General features: G+C 24.7%; 1 protein-coding gene across 1 annotated transcript in view; it reads left to right on the top strand.

Annotated features, from left to right (window-relative positions):
* LOC136983255 (neuroligin-4, Y-linked-like) overlaps positions 1-12,655 on the top strand; it is a 117,494-nt gene extending 104,839 nt beyond the window's left edge. The window contains exons 4-7 of the mRNA XM_067279960.1: positions 1,610-2,399; positions 4,446-4,561; positions 5,655-6,178; positions 12,045-12,655. Of these exons, the coding sequence (XP_067136061.1) occupies positions 1,610-2,399; positions 4,446-4,561; positions 5,655-6,178; positions 12,045-12,350 (1,736 nt within the window). The 3' untranslated portion in view covers positions 12,351-12,655. The remainder of the gene's footprint in view (positions 1-1,609; positions 2,400-4,445; positions 4,562-5,654; positions 6,179-12,044) is intronic.
* Positions 12,656-14,173: the final 1,518 nt, after the last annotated feature.

Here is a 14,173-nt window from a genome sequence, read left to right as displayed (position 1 = left end):
GTTCGTTGGTGCACAAAACTCAGTCTTCTGTCAACACGACCCCTAAGAGCATGCGTGAAATGCTAACGTCTTGAGAAATGATTGGTCTCTCAACAAGAAGAGAGAAATCGAGAAAAGATCGCTTACTATTCAAGTTGTCTCTCTTCACCCTGTAGGTCTGTCAGAGAATCAGAGAAGCGTGAGATTCTTTAGGTTTTCTTTCGTCACTTCTTTTTTCCAACACCTTTTGTGGCAGAGTCACTGGGTCATTGAACGAACTTCGAAACTTTTTTACTTCTTTTTCTTTTTCTCTTACCGCTAGCACATTTTTGACGCTGAAAAAATCATTTTGTATTCTTTCATCAATGATTCTAAAGAAAAGATGTCAGAGCAAAAATGACGTAAAACTCACTTTAGTATTTTCAGTTTTTCAAAAAGTTTGGATTAACTCTTTTTGATTACTTTTGAATTATTTAATTTTTTTATGCCTGCTTTTAAGTTTCTTATTTGGATTTGATTTAAAATATTGAAAGAAAACTTTAGTTTTCATTCCGTCACGAAATTAAACTATTATGATGTATTTTTGACGTCGATATCTTCCAGAAATCGTTTAAATAGACGTAATATCATTGCTGTATTGAATCTCGTTTACAATTTGTTTCAGAAATAAATAATTTTGTATTCTTCGAACTTAAATTTGGTTTATGTAAATTACTTTGAAACACGATTGAATTTATGATAAATTGTCATGATCAGGAAATTTATTAATTTTATCTCTTTTCTTTTTAATCTTTGCTTTGTTCTTGGGAAGCACATTATATTTTTAAAATATTATTTCTAAGCTTTAAATTTAATTTTATCATGTTTTAATGAATAATACATTTTTAATAATTCGATTTAAATTAAATTTTAATAGTTTTTGTGTCCTCTAACTGTAAAAGTTTATTTACTTTTGTTATTATTTATTCAATATTTTAACTTGAAAACCAAAGACTCAAAAATTATTCGTTAACGTAAGGCAATAAACAAATATCTTACAAGATAAATCATTATTAATGGTTTAAAAATATTAAATAAATTATCATTTATTAATAAATAACATGTATTATTCTATTTATTTTAATTCAAGTTATTAAAAAGCGATTATTTTTAATCTAAAAATATCTACTATCTGTAAATACTTTTATTATAAAAGTTTTGATATTATAATTAAAAATATAAGTACATAAAATAATAGATTTAATAATAAAAATAGACTAAATGAAGTGATTATGTTTAAAAGAACCGTACAATATAATAAAAATTATTTTATTAAGTATAGTTAATCTTCGAAATATATAATTAATTTAATGGAGATAATTCAATTACTGTACTTTCAAAAAACGAACTTTGTTTTTATAAATTAAAAATTATACATATACATACGTATATGTATTTTATCCTCTTAAGAAATGTTAAAAAATAAAGAAGAGAAAATATTAAATGTATTCGATGTTCGGTTTTTAATCTATTTAAAAACTACGAATTTCGTAATCGTATTAATGGACAAAAAAATAAGCTTCAGAAATTTTTTTCTGTGACTGTTAGTTTTGGCTGATACCAACGTCTAAAAATATTTATTTTCTTTCAGGATTGTTTCAGCGTGCTATTATTCAGAGTGGATCTGCACTTAGCCCATGGGCCATAGCTCGTGAAGCTCTTACCTATACACGTCATTTAGCACGTGTGCTAGGTTGTCCTATTCAGGAAAGTAATGCGTTAGTGGATTGCATGAGAGAGCGCCCAGTTGCAGACATCATGAGAGTACAACTTTTAGTCCCTGCACATTTGACAGCCTTTGGTCCAACTATAGATGGAGTTATGGTCCCTGATGAACCAACAGCCTTAATGGAAGAATATACTGAATTGTATGGTCAATACGATTTATTGTTTGGTGTTTCTAGAGTCGAATCTTTTTTTCAGTTCTCGGCACAAGAAGAAAAACACGGTATTGAAAATGATCGCAGAGACCGCTTACTGAGAACTTTGGTAAGAAATCTTTTTACTTATCATCTACAAGAGATATTTTTGACAATTGTCAACGAATATACGGATTGGACTAGGCCAGTGCAACATCCTATAAACGTTCTAGATGGTACATCTGATGCACTTGGCGACGCGTTAGTAGTTGCTCCTTTAATCAGAGCGGGTAATTACCATTCTCTGGTGAAGACGAACTCTTTCTATTACGTGTTTGGCTACCAAACAGAGGACAGTCATTATTCCCAAAGGGTGGGTTGTGTTCACAACGAGGACTTGCCATATATCTTCGGTGCTCCTCTTATTGGACAGCTTGGACATTTTTATAGCAACTACACTCGAGCTGAAATCTTGTTGGCTGAAGCTGTAGTACTTTATTGGACAAATTTTGCCAGAAATGGGTAAGCGTTTATCCCAAAATAATGAGTTATTAGTAACAGTTTGGGTTTAAGTTAAATTTACTTTACTTTGATTTCGGTTATAAAATCGTTATTACAATTTTTCACTGGTACTAAAACTGTAAAGGTGCAAAAAATATGATTTGAGTTTTAAATTGATATTTAATGTTGCTCATGTCATAATTTCGAACATAAAACTTATCTAAGTCTAGAAAAATATTTTAAAAATAATTTTTTACATAAAATTTAAGATTTTACTTTTTAAAAGATTACAAAATAATATTATTCGCTATAAAAGGTGTAAATTTTATAATTTATTGGAATTTTAAACTGTTTTATATTTTAAATAGTTGTTATTTTGTCAAAGATAATAAAATTTATTTTATTTGTAAATATAACCTTTTATTTAACTTAAAGTTTCGTATTTTCTCAAGTAACACATCGAAATGCATTTGGTAAACTTTATTACTAGGAGACTTTCTTGGAAACTATAATAATGTTTATTTATGGCATAATCTCATCAGCAGCTGATCCTTTGTATTATTGCAGTATGTAATACACTATATCCTGTCGAACATTGTTCGTTCGGAAGAAGACATTGAATTGGACAGGATATATCCTGATTACTGGATAAATGAAAGAAAAATGTCTGTTGATAGCTATCTATTGTCACATCTGCTTTTTGTTCCTTTCGCTTCGATACAAAAGTGATTTGTAGACTCATAGTGATTACAGCATCAACTTGGACATTCTCCTTATGGTATCTTCCCAACTTAATTGAAATTACAGTAATTGGTACTTTAGCAAACATTTGGAGCTTGTATTCTTTGTGTATCTCAGCCATGTTTGTTGCTCTTAAAATTATTTGCTCACTTAAGACACAAAACAGACTACTAACTATTCTGGAATTCTCGTATAGCTAGGAACAATTTATTCTCTATAATTATTGTACTGCGGTTTATGCAAATATCATATTAGTTTGCAAGGTTTCTATTCTATTAAATTAAATAACATTCCGAATGGAAATCTTCATAAAGATGCTTATCTTTGAAGAATTTACTAATAAAGCTTACCTATAAGACGAGTTTAATGAATCATCTAATTAGATGATTAATATTATTAGCTTTTAATTAAATATATTTCGGAATTAGATATAATATATTCAATGCAGAATTTTACTGATTTGTATGAACAGATGAGAGAAGATCCTCTTGTTTTAGAGTTAATGTTAAATATTTTAGTTAATATTTAATGTGGAATATTTTCTGATAATTTGCGGATGATTGTGTAGAATTATTAGGGCATTATGAATTCGACGCTTTTCGCTGATACTTGATGCAATTTACTCATTTGCATTGAAGCTTGCTACGCTTCAATATTTTCTAATGATGCTTAATTTGATTTAATGCTTTTCTGTGCCTTATATTATTGATTCGATTAGAACCATTTTTCGAATTAAATATTAGAATGAACACTTATCTTTGTTGAACATATTACATTACTGCGAAATTAACATGTTCTGATAAAGAACATGAAGAATATTTCTCATTACTTGATCTGGTGAAAACAGATATTTTAAATATTTAATACATTTTAGAGTAGCTGTGAATGTAAAATTCTTTTCGTTGATAAAGTGTAATTATTAATAGTTTATTGATTATTTTAATAAAATATTTTAAATTGTATTAATGTTATGACTTCTAATAGAGAATAATCTAAATATATACAATTAAATTTAATTAAAAATTAAATAAATAATCTTTAGAATTTATTGTTTAAATTTAAATGTTAGTTTTGATTTTTCTGTAAATTAAATAACAAAAGAATTTCATTTCTAGAAGGAATTTAAAATACTTACGTATTTATGTTCGTAATTGTCGATGTTGTTAGTTAATTATTGATTCGAAAATAATGTATATAGAGCTAATTATGTAATCATGACTAACAACATTAAAACTTTAGAAATTTTAATAAATTTGTCTTTCTAATTTAATAAGAGAATTATACTTTTGCCACAGGCATTATTATTTTAAAATTTTGGTTTTACAGTGATCCTAATATGGCAGGACACGAAGCAGATGTTGCGAGTGATAAAGGAAGAGGAAGATACGAAAGACTTCTGTGGCCAAGATACGAAAACATGCATCAGAAATTTTTACTCTTAGGTATAGCTCTGCTGTTATTTTACAATATGTTTATTTTAATCATTAAAAATAATCAATATAATTTTAATTATAGGTTAATTTTATTTTTACTTCTTTTTATATTTAATTAATGAAAATAATGATTTAAGAATGTTTCTTTTTCCATACTTCTGAACTTATATCTATGGATTACTCATTGATCGATAAAAGCTAAAATATATATAAATTTTTGTTTTAATTGGTAGCATTTTTATTATTTATTTTTTAACGGGATCTATTAGTTCTTAAAAGTAATTTTTTGTAGCCAACCTAATCATAATTTTTTTAAAATGAATGCTCTACTCGATAATTATATATACAGTATATATGTATTTTAAAAAAGAAATGTTGAACAACCTAATTAATTTTCCTGTATTTTTAAACCTGTAAACATTATATTAAATACCATATTTTTGTATTAAATTTTAGCAAAAATATCAACCATGATTTAATCGATTATACTTCAAAAAATATCAGATTTCTGATAACAAAAACTATATACGGATCAATATCTTGCATCTCGAAAGTTTTTACTCTTTACTTTAATTCAGTTCAGCTTTTAGATTTATATAAAAGTTTTATAATGTATAATTTATATATATTAATGTTTATTTTAAAAACAATCTTGAAACTATTTTTTTAAAAAAACATTTAATTTATGTTATAATCTTTACTTAATTTTTTGAATTTTAAAGAATATGAAATTTTATTTAAAATATTTACTTAAAAAGAAGAAAAAATAATTTGTTTTAAATTTCTCTTTAGTTAAAACATAATTCTTTTTTAAAAAAATTTATTTTTTAAAATGTAATATCGAGTTTTAAAAAGTCCTCCAGGCTATTAAATGCTGAAGGGACTTTGAAAGACGTGTGAATAAGAACTTTTAACCTCAAGTCTTGTTAGCTGATCAAATTTGCGACACCTCTACAAAATTCAATTTACTCATAAAAATGTTTACATTAAGTATTCGTTCTATAACATCACTTTAGATACAAGTTGAAAATACTCATAAAGTTATTTCTATCTAATAAAATTTTATCATTTTAATGGTTGTATTTTTTTTCTTTTTTGTCAGGAACAAAACCTAAAGTCAGAGATCATTATCACGCTCATAGATTGTCTGTCTGGTTGCATCTTTTTCCAACTCTACACCAAACAATTGCAGTTGGTGCAGCACCTCAACATCATCTCCTCGAAGATCACGATAACGCTCAAACCTACGACGGCATTGTAAGGCAGGTGCCATTAAACATGCCTCAAACAACGACAACTACTCTACTACCGACTACTACCACTACGACTAGGAAACCACCACCTCCACCTCCACATACTTTTTACATAACTCGGCCTAGGCTCCGCGCCACAAGGCAACCCCCTCGAGTGACATCATTATACCAAAACGATGTCATCACCCCAACCGTCCAGCCAACCGAAAGTTTGGAGAATGTGGTTCCTTCTGGAGTTTATTCAACTGCACTAAGTGTCACTATCGCTGTCGGTTGCTCTCTTCTCATTCTTAACGTTCTCATCTTTGCTAGCGTATATTATCAAAGAGAGAATAGTGCAACTGTTACAAAACCAAGAAGCAGAAAGCATTCGGTAAGATAAAAGAAAAAAGATATTTATATGTTTTCTAAAAATATTACTAGTAATTTTCTTTTTTCAAAATTTGAAATTTTTCATTGTAGTATGAGTTTAATATATCAACTTCCAAGTAAAATTGAGTAAATCATAACCTTGTGCAAAGAATAGAGAATTGTGTCATCTTAGTGTTTGGAATAAATTTTTCTTCTAGAACACGACGTTCTCTGTATATGTCAGAGACAAGCGGGCCACCATTTCACTGCTTCTCACTCTCATACATCAACGTCTCAACATCGAAGTTCTCTTTCTATAAACTATCACAACCAGCAAAATCTAAGAGTACAGTTTGACAGAATATATTGTATCAAAAGTTCCTAACAACTATCTGACAATAAAGAAAATAAAGATATTGCAAACATCTCGGAAAAAATCGAATGTCTGAAACAACCTTTCTATAAAGTTCTCCTAAAACAACAAAAAGAAAAAGTTTATAAAATATTATTTTGTTAGAACTTTTTCACTTTATTTCACTTCTCTTGATGTTTTCCAATTTTTGAAGTTTCCAACTTTAAAAACTTTTAAAAAATTACTTTTTGAATATATTTAATCTTTTTTTTAGATCATTTTGCATTTTTATAATTTTAATTTCTTGAATTTTTTTTAAAATAATTTTTATCGAATAACCATTCAATGAATTTTTACATTAAGATAAGAAAATTATTTATAAAATTTTTGAAATTTAAATTAATAATGTATAGGCCTAATATTTAATAAAATAAAAATGACTTATGTCTTTTTTGTGCATCTTAATTCAGTTAAAAATATTTTAAACTTTTCTTTTACTTTCTTCTAAATTAGATTATTTTGCTATCTTATGTTATATTTATCACAGAATTTTAAAATAAATTTATTTTTGCTGCAATCAAGCTGATTTTATAAATTTATTTATTTTTTTATCTAACCAGTAAGAGCACTAGTAATATAGAAAAATAATAAAACATTAATATAAAGTAAGAACTAGGATTCACTGAACAGAATTCAACAATTTTTTACTTGAAGCTAACTTCATTATTTAAAGTAGTATAAACTTATTCATAAATCTATATATATGTCAGTCAAGTGAATCAATATTTTAACACTGAACTATATTTATGACAACTGCAACATACTATGACTTATCTAAAACTAAATATAGCAAAATATGAAATAAAATTGCTATGAAAAAAAAAGACTTCTTGAATACTTTTCCCTAACTTTTTTTAAAAATAAAATATATAAAAATTATGTTTTTAGTCTCCAATCAAAGGAAGACAATTAAAACAAGAAATTATTATTATTATTATTTTTTTAAAGAAACATCTAAAACTCATTAACGAACACTTTTGTTGTCATCTCAGATATATTCTAATTTCAATTTCTCTTTTAACTTTAATAGCTTGCTTCGAAAATTTAATTTATAAGTTTATTTTTTTAGTTAAACCATTAATTTTACATGACAAAGATGATGAAGTTTACTTTAATGACGAGCTAAGATTTTAGTCAGAAACAATTATGTTATTTTAAGCAATATGAAATTTTTTCCCTATTTTCTTATAACTTTAATAAAGGAAAATTTCCTCTTTTTTTCTTTTTTTTAACTCAGCTTCTAAAGTAATTTAATTATATATATATTCAATTTTTTATGCATGATTCAAAAATTTAATTCCGTACCTATTTTTATTCTGGTTTATTTTATCGAAAATTAAATTTTGTAGCTATTCTTTACCGCTTATTTACTGTTACCCCTTACCTATATTCACATTTTCAAATTACTTTCACCACATTGAAATTAAAATGAAAATAATTTGTAGCATTCTATTATATTTTCCTCTAATCTTTATAAAAAAAAAAGTTTTTTATATTAAAAGTAAAATATTTTACTTGTAGAAAATATCTTTATCTCAAATTATAAAATAAATTGGTTTTGTTATTGTTGAATTTTTTTTTTTTTTTTTACTAAGTAGAAAATTATGTCGTTGAGGATGTAAACTTTTCAATTTCTAATTCTTTATAGAATTTTTAATGAAATATTTAACTTTTTAAAATGTTTTTTAGTCTTTAAACAAATTTTTTCGATTGAAAAATACGTTTTTAATAGAAATTTCTTCCAATTTTAAAGAATTATTTTACATAGAAATACATTTTATACCGTTTTAAAAATGTTTACTCTCATAAAAGTAAATTTATTTCGATTTGAAAAACACTTTATAATAAGTATGTATTGTTTTTAATGATTAAATATTCACTTAAAATTAATGAATATTTAAAAATTATTATTCAACAAGTATATATTTTTCGTGAATGTGAAAAATTTTTAAATTTAATTTTAATGAATTTTATATATTTCATTTTAAAATTGATTTTTAATGGCATAATTATTTTTACATGAGATAAAGGTCATCAACAACCATTGGAGATTAAAGTTGTGGATATCACAAAAGTAATTCATTTAATATTAATTCCCTCAACCACATTATTATAATTGACAAGAATCTTTTATACTGTGAAGAATAGTAATTAAAAATTTATTTATTAAATTAATTATAAAGAAGAAAAAGAATTTATTTAAGAATACAAACATTAAAGATAATGAATCAATAAAAGAAACTAAAACATAAACAATACACCAAAATAACAAATAACAAATAATCGTATAAATACGTTTAGGAAATGTTTTTGTATTTCTGAAAATATATTAAAATAATTTGTCTTCTTTTTAATTTTAATTTTTTATCTTCATATTTTATTAAATAAATAACAGCAATATCATTTTCTAATTTTCAAGCTGTCTTCTTTTTTCGATATGGAATTCAGAATATGACTTAATTTTCTTAGAAATAATACAGAAATATCTCGATGTTCAATAGCACTAGTTTTTGACGTTTAAATCTTCATATTTTATCGAATAAAAAAGTCTTAGGTAAAGTATAGGTTAAGTCTTATCGTAGAATACATTAAGTAGTGATTGGTGAGAATTGTTTATGAGCTACGATAAGAACATCTAACAGATATGTTCATGATTCCCATTTTAAGTATTCTACCTAAGGTAGATTTATTTATATAAATCTTCTTTTATCTTAGAGAGGATAAATTTTGATAAATTCATTATTCGAGGAAAAAATAGTAATAACTTTTGACTTAGAAAAATAATTTATATTTTTGTTAAAATTCGTGATTTTGAATAAACATATCGATCGTTAAAACAATTCTAGTTTGGAATATTTTTTTTAGCAATTTTAAATTAATCTGGTTAATCTATTCACCCCATACCAATATATTATCATAAGGCTCTTTATTTGCATAATTTTTTAAATCTTGAAAGATATAAAATAACATAATTTAATCAACAAAAATTTAACAATTATTTGAAGCTAACTATGCTGAAATATTTTGTTATTTTATAAATTTAATTAAATCACAATTATTCCTGATGATAATCTATATATAAAAACTATAAAATTGGATAAATATCATCAACATTGTTTCATATTTTTATCATTTACTTCGAAGTTCAATTTGCTGATTTCAAACGTTGTGCTTCGATAATCTCATTTTCATTAGTTTCTAACAAAATTGAATTAAGAATTAATTTAGTGTCTAGTAAAATTTAAAATTTTTCATGGTGTTTAATTGAATAATTCTTTATTTGTTATTTAGTATACTTTTTTTTATATTCGATTTAATGCGTTAAATAAATAAAATATCTTGTTTTTAAGGATGTTTACTTATACATAATGTTTAATCATTTCTTTTCTTTTCTTTTTTTTTTTGTCTTATATTTATTTAAAATGTTTAATCGAAATTACGTATTTATTTATTTAATCATAAAAATTATCAATAAATAATTATAATAATAAAATTTTTAATGGTTTAATACGTTATTGAAAATATTTATTTATTCTCCTTTGCAGAAGTGATATTTGTATAAGTATCAAATTACTTTTTCTTTAAAATCCCATGAAAATTCCAATTGCTAAACTATTTTTCTTCGCTTTGAAATTTCGTGTATGGTTTATTTCGATAAATAAAAAAAATAGAAACGAAAAATTATTTATATTGATGTTTTTATTGCAGTTTTTTTATCTGAGAATAACATAAATTTGAATTTAAGAAAATGTTTGAATTGAATTAGAATTTTATGCTTAATCTCAGAGGAAATAAATTTTTTTTAGTTCTACATTAATTGTTATATATATTATTTAGGCATATTTCATTTATTTGTTGATATTTGCTAATTAAATATATAATAATAATAATACTTTATAAAAAAAGTTAAAAATATCTTAAAAATGAAAAAAAAATATATTAAAAAATTTCAAGGAATGATAATACTCTATATGATTTTAAGTTTTACTTTCAAAAAATCAATTAAAATAAACTGAAAATATGTGAATCTATGACTAATTCTTTTATATTAAAAATTACGTACAGATCACCAAATTCACTTAAAAAAATCAAATAAAATGAATCACATTTTTGTGTTTTCGAAACATTTGAAAAAGAAAGGAAATGTAGAAAGACAAAAAGGCATAAGTCGGACTAGGATTTCAAGTGCTCGTGGGAATCGTATACTTTGCCGACTGATCCAAAACAATCGATGTGAAACAACACAAATTCTGATAAATGAATAGAAAACATCTACTTATATTTTATCTAAAGTCCTGTAATGTGTTACATTTAGATTCGCCTAGTCTAAAAAAAATTTTTTTATAATTCTTACTTATATTATAAAAAGTTAATATAAAATATACTAAAATTATTTTTTATTACCATACATTTTAAATTATATTCTACATAATATGTACTGTACATAATATTTTCTTGATTGTTTTTAGAAGAAAATCGTCTATTTTTGTAATTTATTTTTTTAAATGTGATTAAATTTCTTAATAAAGATTATTATAATTTTCGGATATATAAAGCAAATGTATTGGAAAATTAATAAAAACAATACCTTATATATACATTAACTAACTTTTCAGGAATATCTGTTATTTGAAAACATAGTAAAGTATTTACAAATGATTTAATTTTAAACTAAATTATCGAAAATAATAGGAAATAATTGTAATGTTATCTTTTCTATTTTTACAAATTGTCTTTTTCCATTTGTTTTGGATCCAAAAATAAATACTGTAAACGCAATATATCATGCCAGTCTTCTTCATGACCTGGAAGTTCTCCAGCCATTAATCCAATTGAAAATATCGAAAATAAAGTAAAATGTACTTTAATATATTTTTTTTGAAAACCAGAATAGAGTTAATGTAAACTTTAATATAGATTTGGCAGCTTGAGATTATTTTAAATCTCCTTCTTTACTTGTTGAATTATTATCTAAACATTTCGCAGTTTGAAATTGGATATTGATAGTTGACAGTCAATGATTTTCTTTGAATTATGAGTAAATTTAATATTTATTTAACATTAAAAATTTCTTTTTTATCTTAGTTGCAATATTATCTAAATAAACATATTTCTATTGAAATTGCCTATTCAATAAATTTAAAGCAAAATCATTCTCCTCGTTATGAAATATATTTCTTACTGAGGACCTTCAATATACATAGAATTATTGCTTATAGATTAAAGTTTAATAAATAATAGAAATGCATTTAATACATTTTTTTCTATGGAGAGATTCAAAAGAATTCTTCGAACAAAAGCTGAAGATATCTCAAATAATAAATGATTAATTATATAGTATTTGAGTGGTCTTTAGTCAATTTCCTATTCGTTGTGAGCGAAATTTTATTACTTATTATTGTGTCAAGAATTGTTTAAAATGTGATATCATTTTTATATTCTACATTTGTTTTTAAATATCGCTTTTCTTTAACAGTTGGCAAGATCATACACTGGTCCTCCAATGAATACTACACCTCAATTGAAACAACCACTTCTTCGTGTGTTACCTGTAACCACAGATGCCAATTGTAGCATTCCATCACCTCGTTACGTATCGCCGCCATCACAGTTTCAAGGTCGGACCTTAAATTCTGTATCTCCGAAGTCTCCAACATCGAAAACACCAAATTCTTCACTTCCAGGAAACTCGGTGCCAGAATCGATTCCACTTCTTCCACAAGGGATCATCAGGACTGCCGTCATAACAACAAAACCGTTGGAACAAGTACAAAATGCTTGAGATTGTGAATCAGCATCCGACGATTAAGTTGTTCGTTTAAGTTTTTTTTCTTCCGTGTTTTATTTTTCATCATGTTCATGTAGCATTTCTTTGATTAAAGCAAAGAAATTCAGTCCAATACTGTGATCTCCGGTGATAATTTTTGATTCTCGATTGAAACATAACGATTTCCAATCATTATCTTGTAATCTATTGGAATGTTCTTCGAGTTACCACTATACTTTCGCTCGTGAAGGTTAACTGAAATCTGTGACAGATTTCATATGTACTCTGAGAAGTACAATAAAAATGTTTTTCTGGGAAAATTCTCTAATTTTTTTTTCCTTTAAACATCTTTTATTCTGTTTTGTAACAAACATAGACTTATTATTATTGTATCGGAAAATATTATAAATTTTTTTTAATTTAAAAATAATTGATCATCGTCATTGAAAATTGTTGAGAGTGTTAGTGACAGCAACAGCAATTACTAGAAAAACAGTTGATGTTATCATCCACCTGTTAGTCTGGTAACGATGACCTGCACCAACTACTGTCGCTTTAACACGTGTTTGGTTGAAAAGATGTCAAGACGTACCACCGAGATATTAAGAGAAAGTATTTTCTGGATTAAAAATGAAAAAAAAAAAATATCAGAGAGATACTTGTCGTATCAGCAAAAAATAGTATCATTTGAGAAACTATGAAATATATTTTTTTATTTCTTTTGTGCTGAGTAAGAAGAGAATATCGATACTTTTATATGAAAAAGAAAGAAACTTTAAAATGCTATTGTTATTATAATTGTTTGGGAATATCTCAAAATTCTACTTAAAATTTTTAATTAAAAATGAATATTATATATAAAAATTTCAACTTTTTATATCCACTTTATACAAAATTTACAAAAACCTAAATCTAATAATTATATAATTTAAACGAAATATCTTATAAAGTTTGAATTATAAATTAAAATTTTAAATTTTAATAATGTGTTCAGTATATATTAGTATGTATAAAGTTTAAATATGCAACAATATTTTTATATTTTTGATTTTAACATTAGCTTCGGATTTTAATTTAAATACATATAGACATTTTTCAAAGATACAAAACAAAGTTATACATAAGAAAAAATACAATTTAAAGATATTTTTATTTCTAAGTAAAGACAGTAAATGATAAATATTAATCTTCGTAGTTAAATTTCTTTATTTCAAATTGTATTTAAAAGAATCAATAACAATATGAACATATTTTAATACACGTTTTCTATATAAAAATAATTTTTCTTCATTATATAATACATATTTTTAGATTTTAAATCCGATTAACATTTATTCTATATTAATATAATTCTCGTGTTTAATGAAAACTCATTCGACTGATAAAATTAGCATATTTTAATTAATTATATTAATTAAGTTAATATATGTGCAATTCTTTAACAAATTCCCAAGTTTTCTTAACATTAACATGTTGCAAATGATAATTAAATGGCCAAAAATAAGATATTTTTTCATATTAATTTAATATATTCTATCCCGTCTTATTTTAATACATAGTTTTGCATTAGTAATTAAACTTTGTTCATCTCTCTTCATTTATCTTTATCTTTTTACAGTTAAAGCTTTACAATTTTGTTTTTTTTTTTTTTTCTTTTTTAAATAATGGTAACTATCTTTGGTTAGGAAAGTTTTATTCATGTAAATGAATGGAAGTATTTCCTAACCAAAAGACTTTTACCATTATGTTTTCTATATATCATTATTTTCTGAACATATGTTTCCATTCATAACTATGAATAGGAACATTTGTCTAAGAACAAACTTTCTAAATTTGTA

The sequence above is a fragment of the Centruroides vittatus genome, unplaced genomic scaffold (assembly GCF_030686945.1).
Source record: "Centruroides vittatus isolate TY-2023 unplaced genomic scaffold, ASM3068694v2 contig_879, whole genome shotgun sequence".
Classification (NCBI taxonomy): Eukaryota; Metazoa; Arthropoda; class Arachnida; order Scorpiones; family Buthidae; genus Centruroides; species Centruroides vittatus.
Note: the sequence above shows the minus strand (reverse complement) of the source record. Positions and strands in the feature narration are given on the sequence as shown.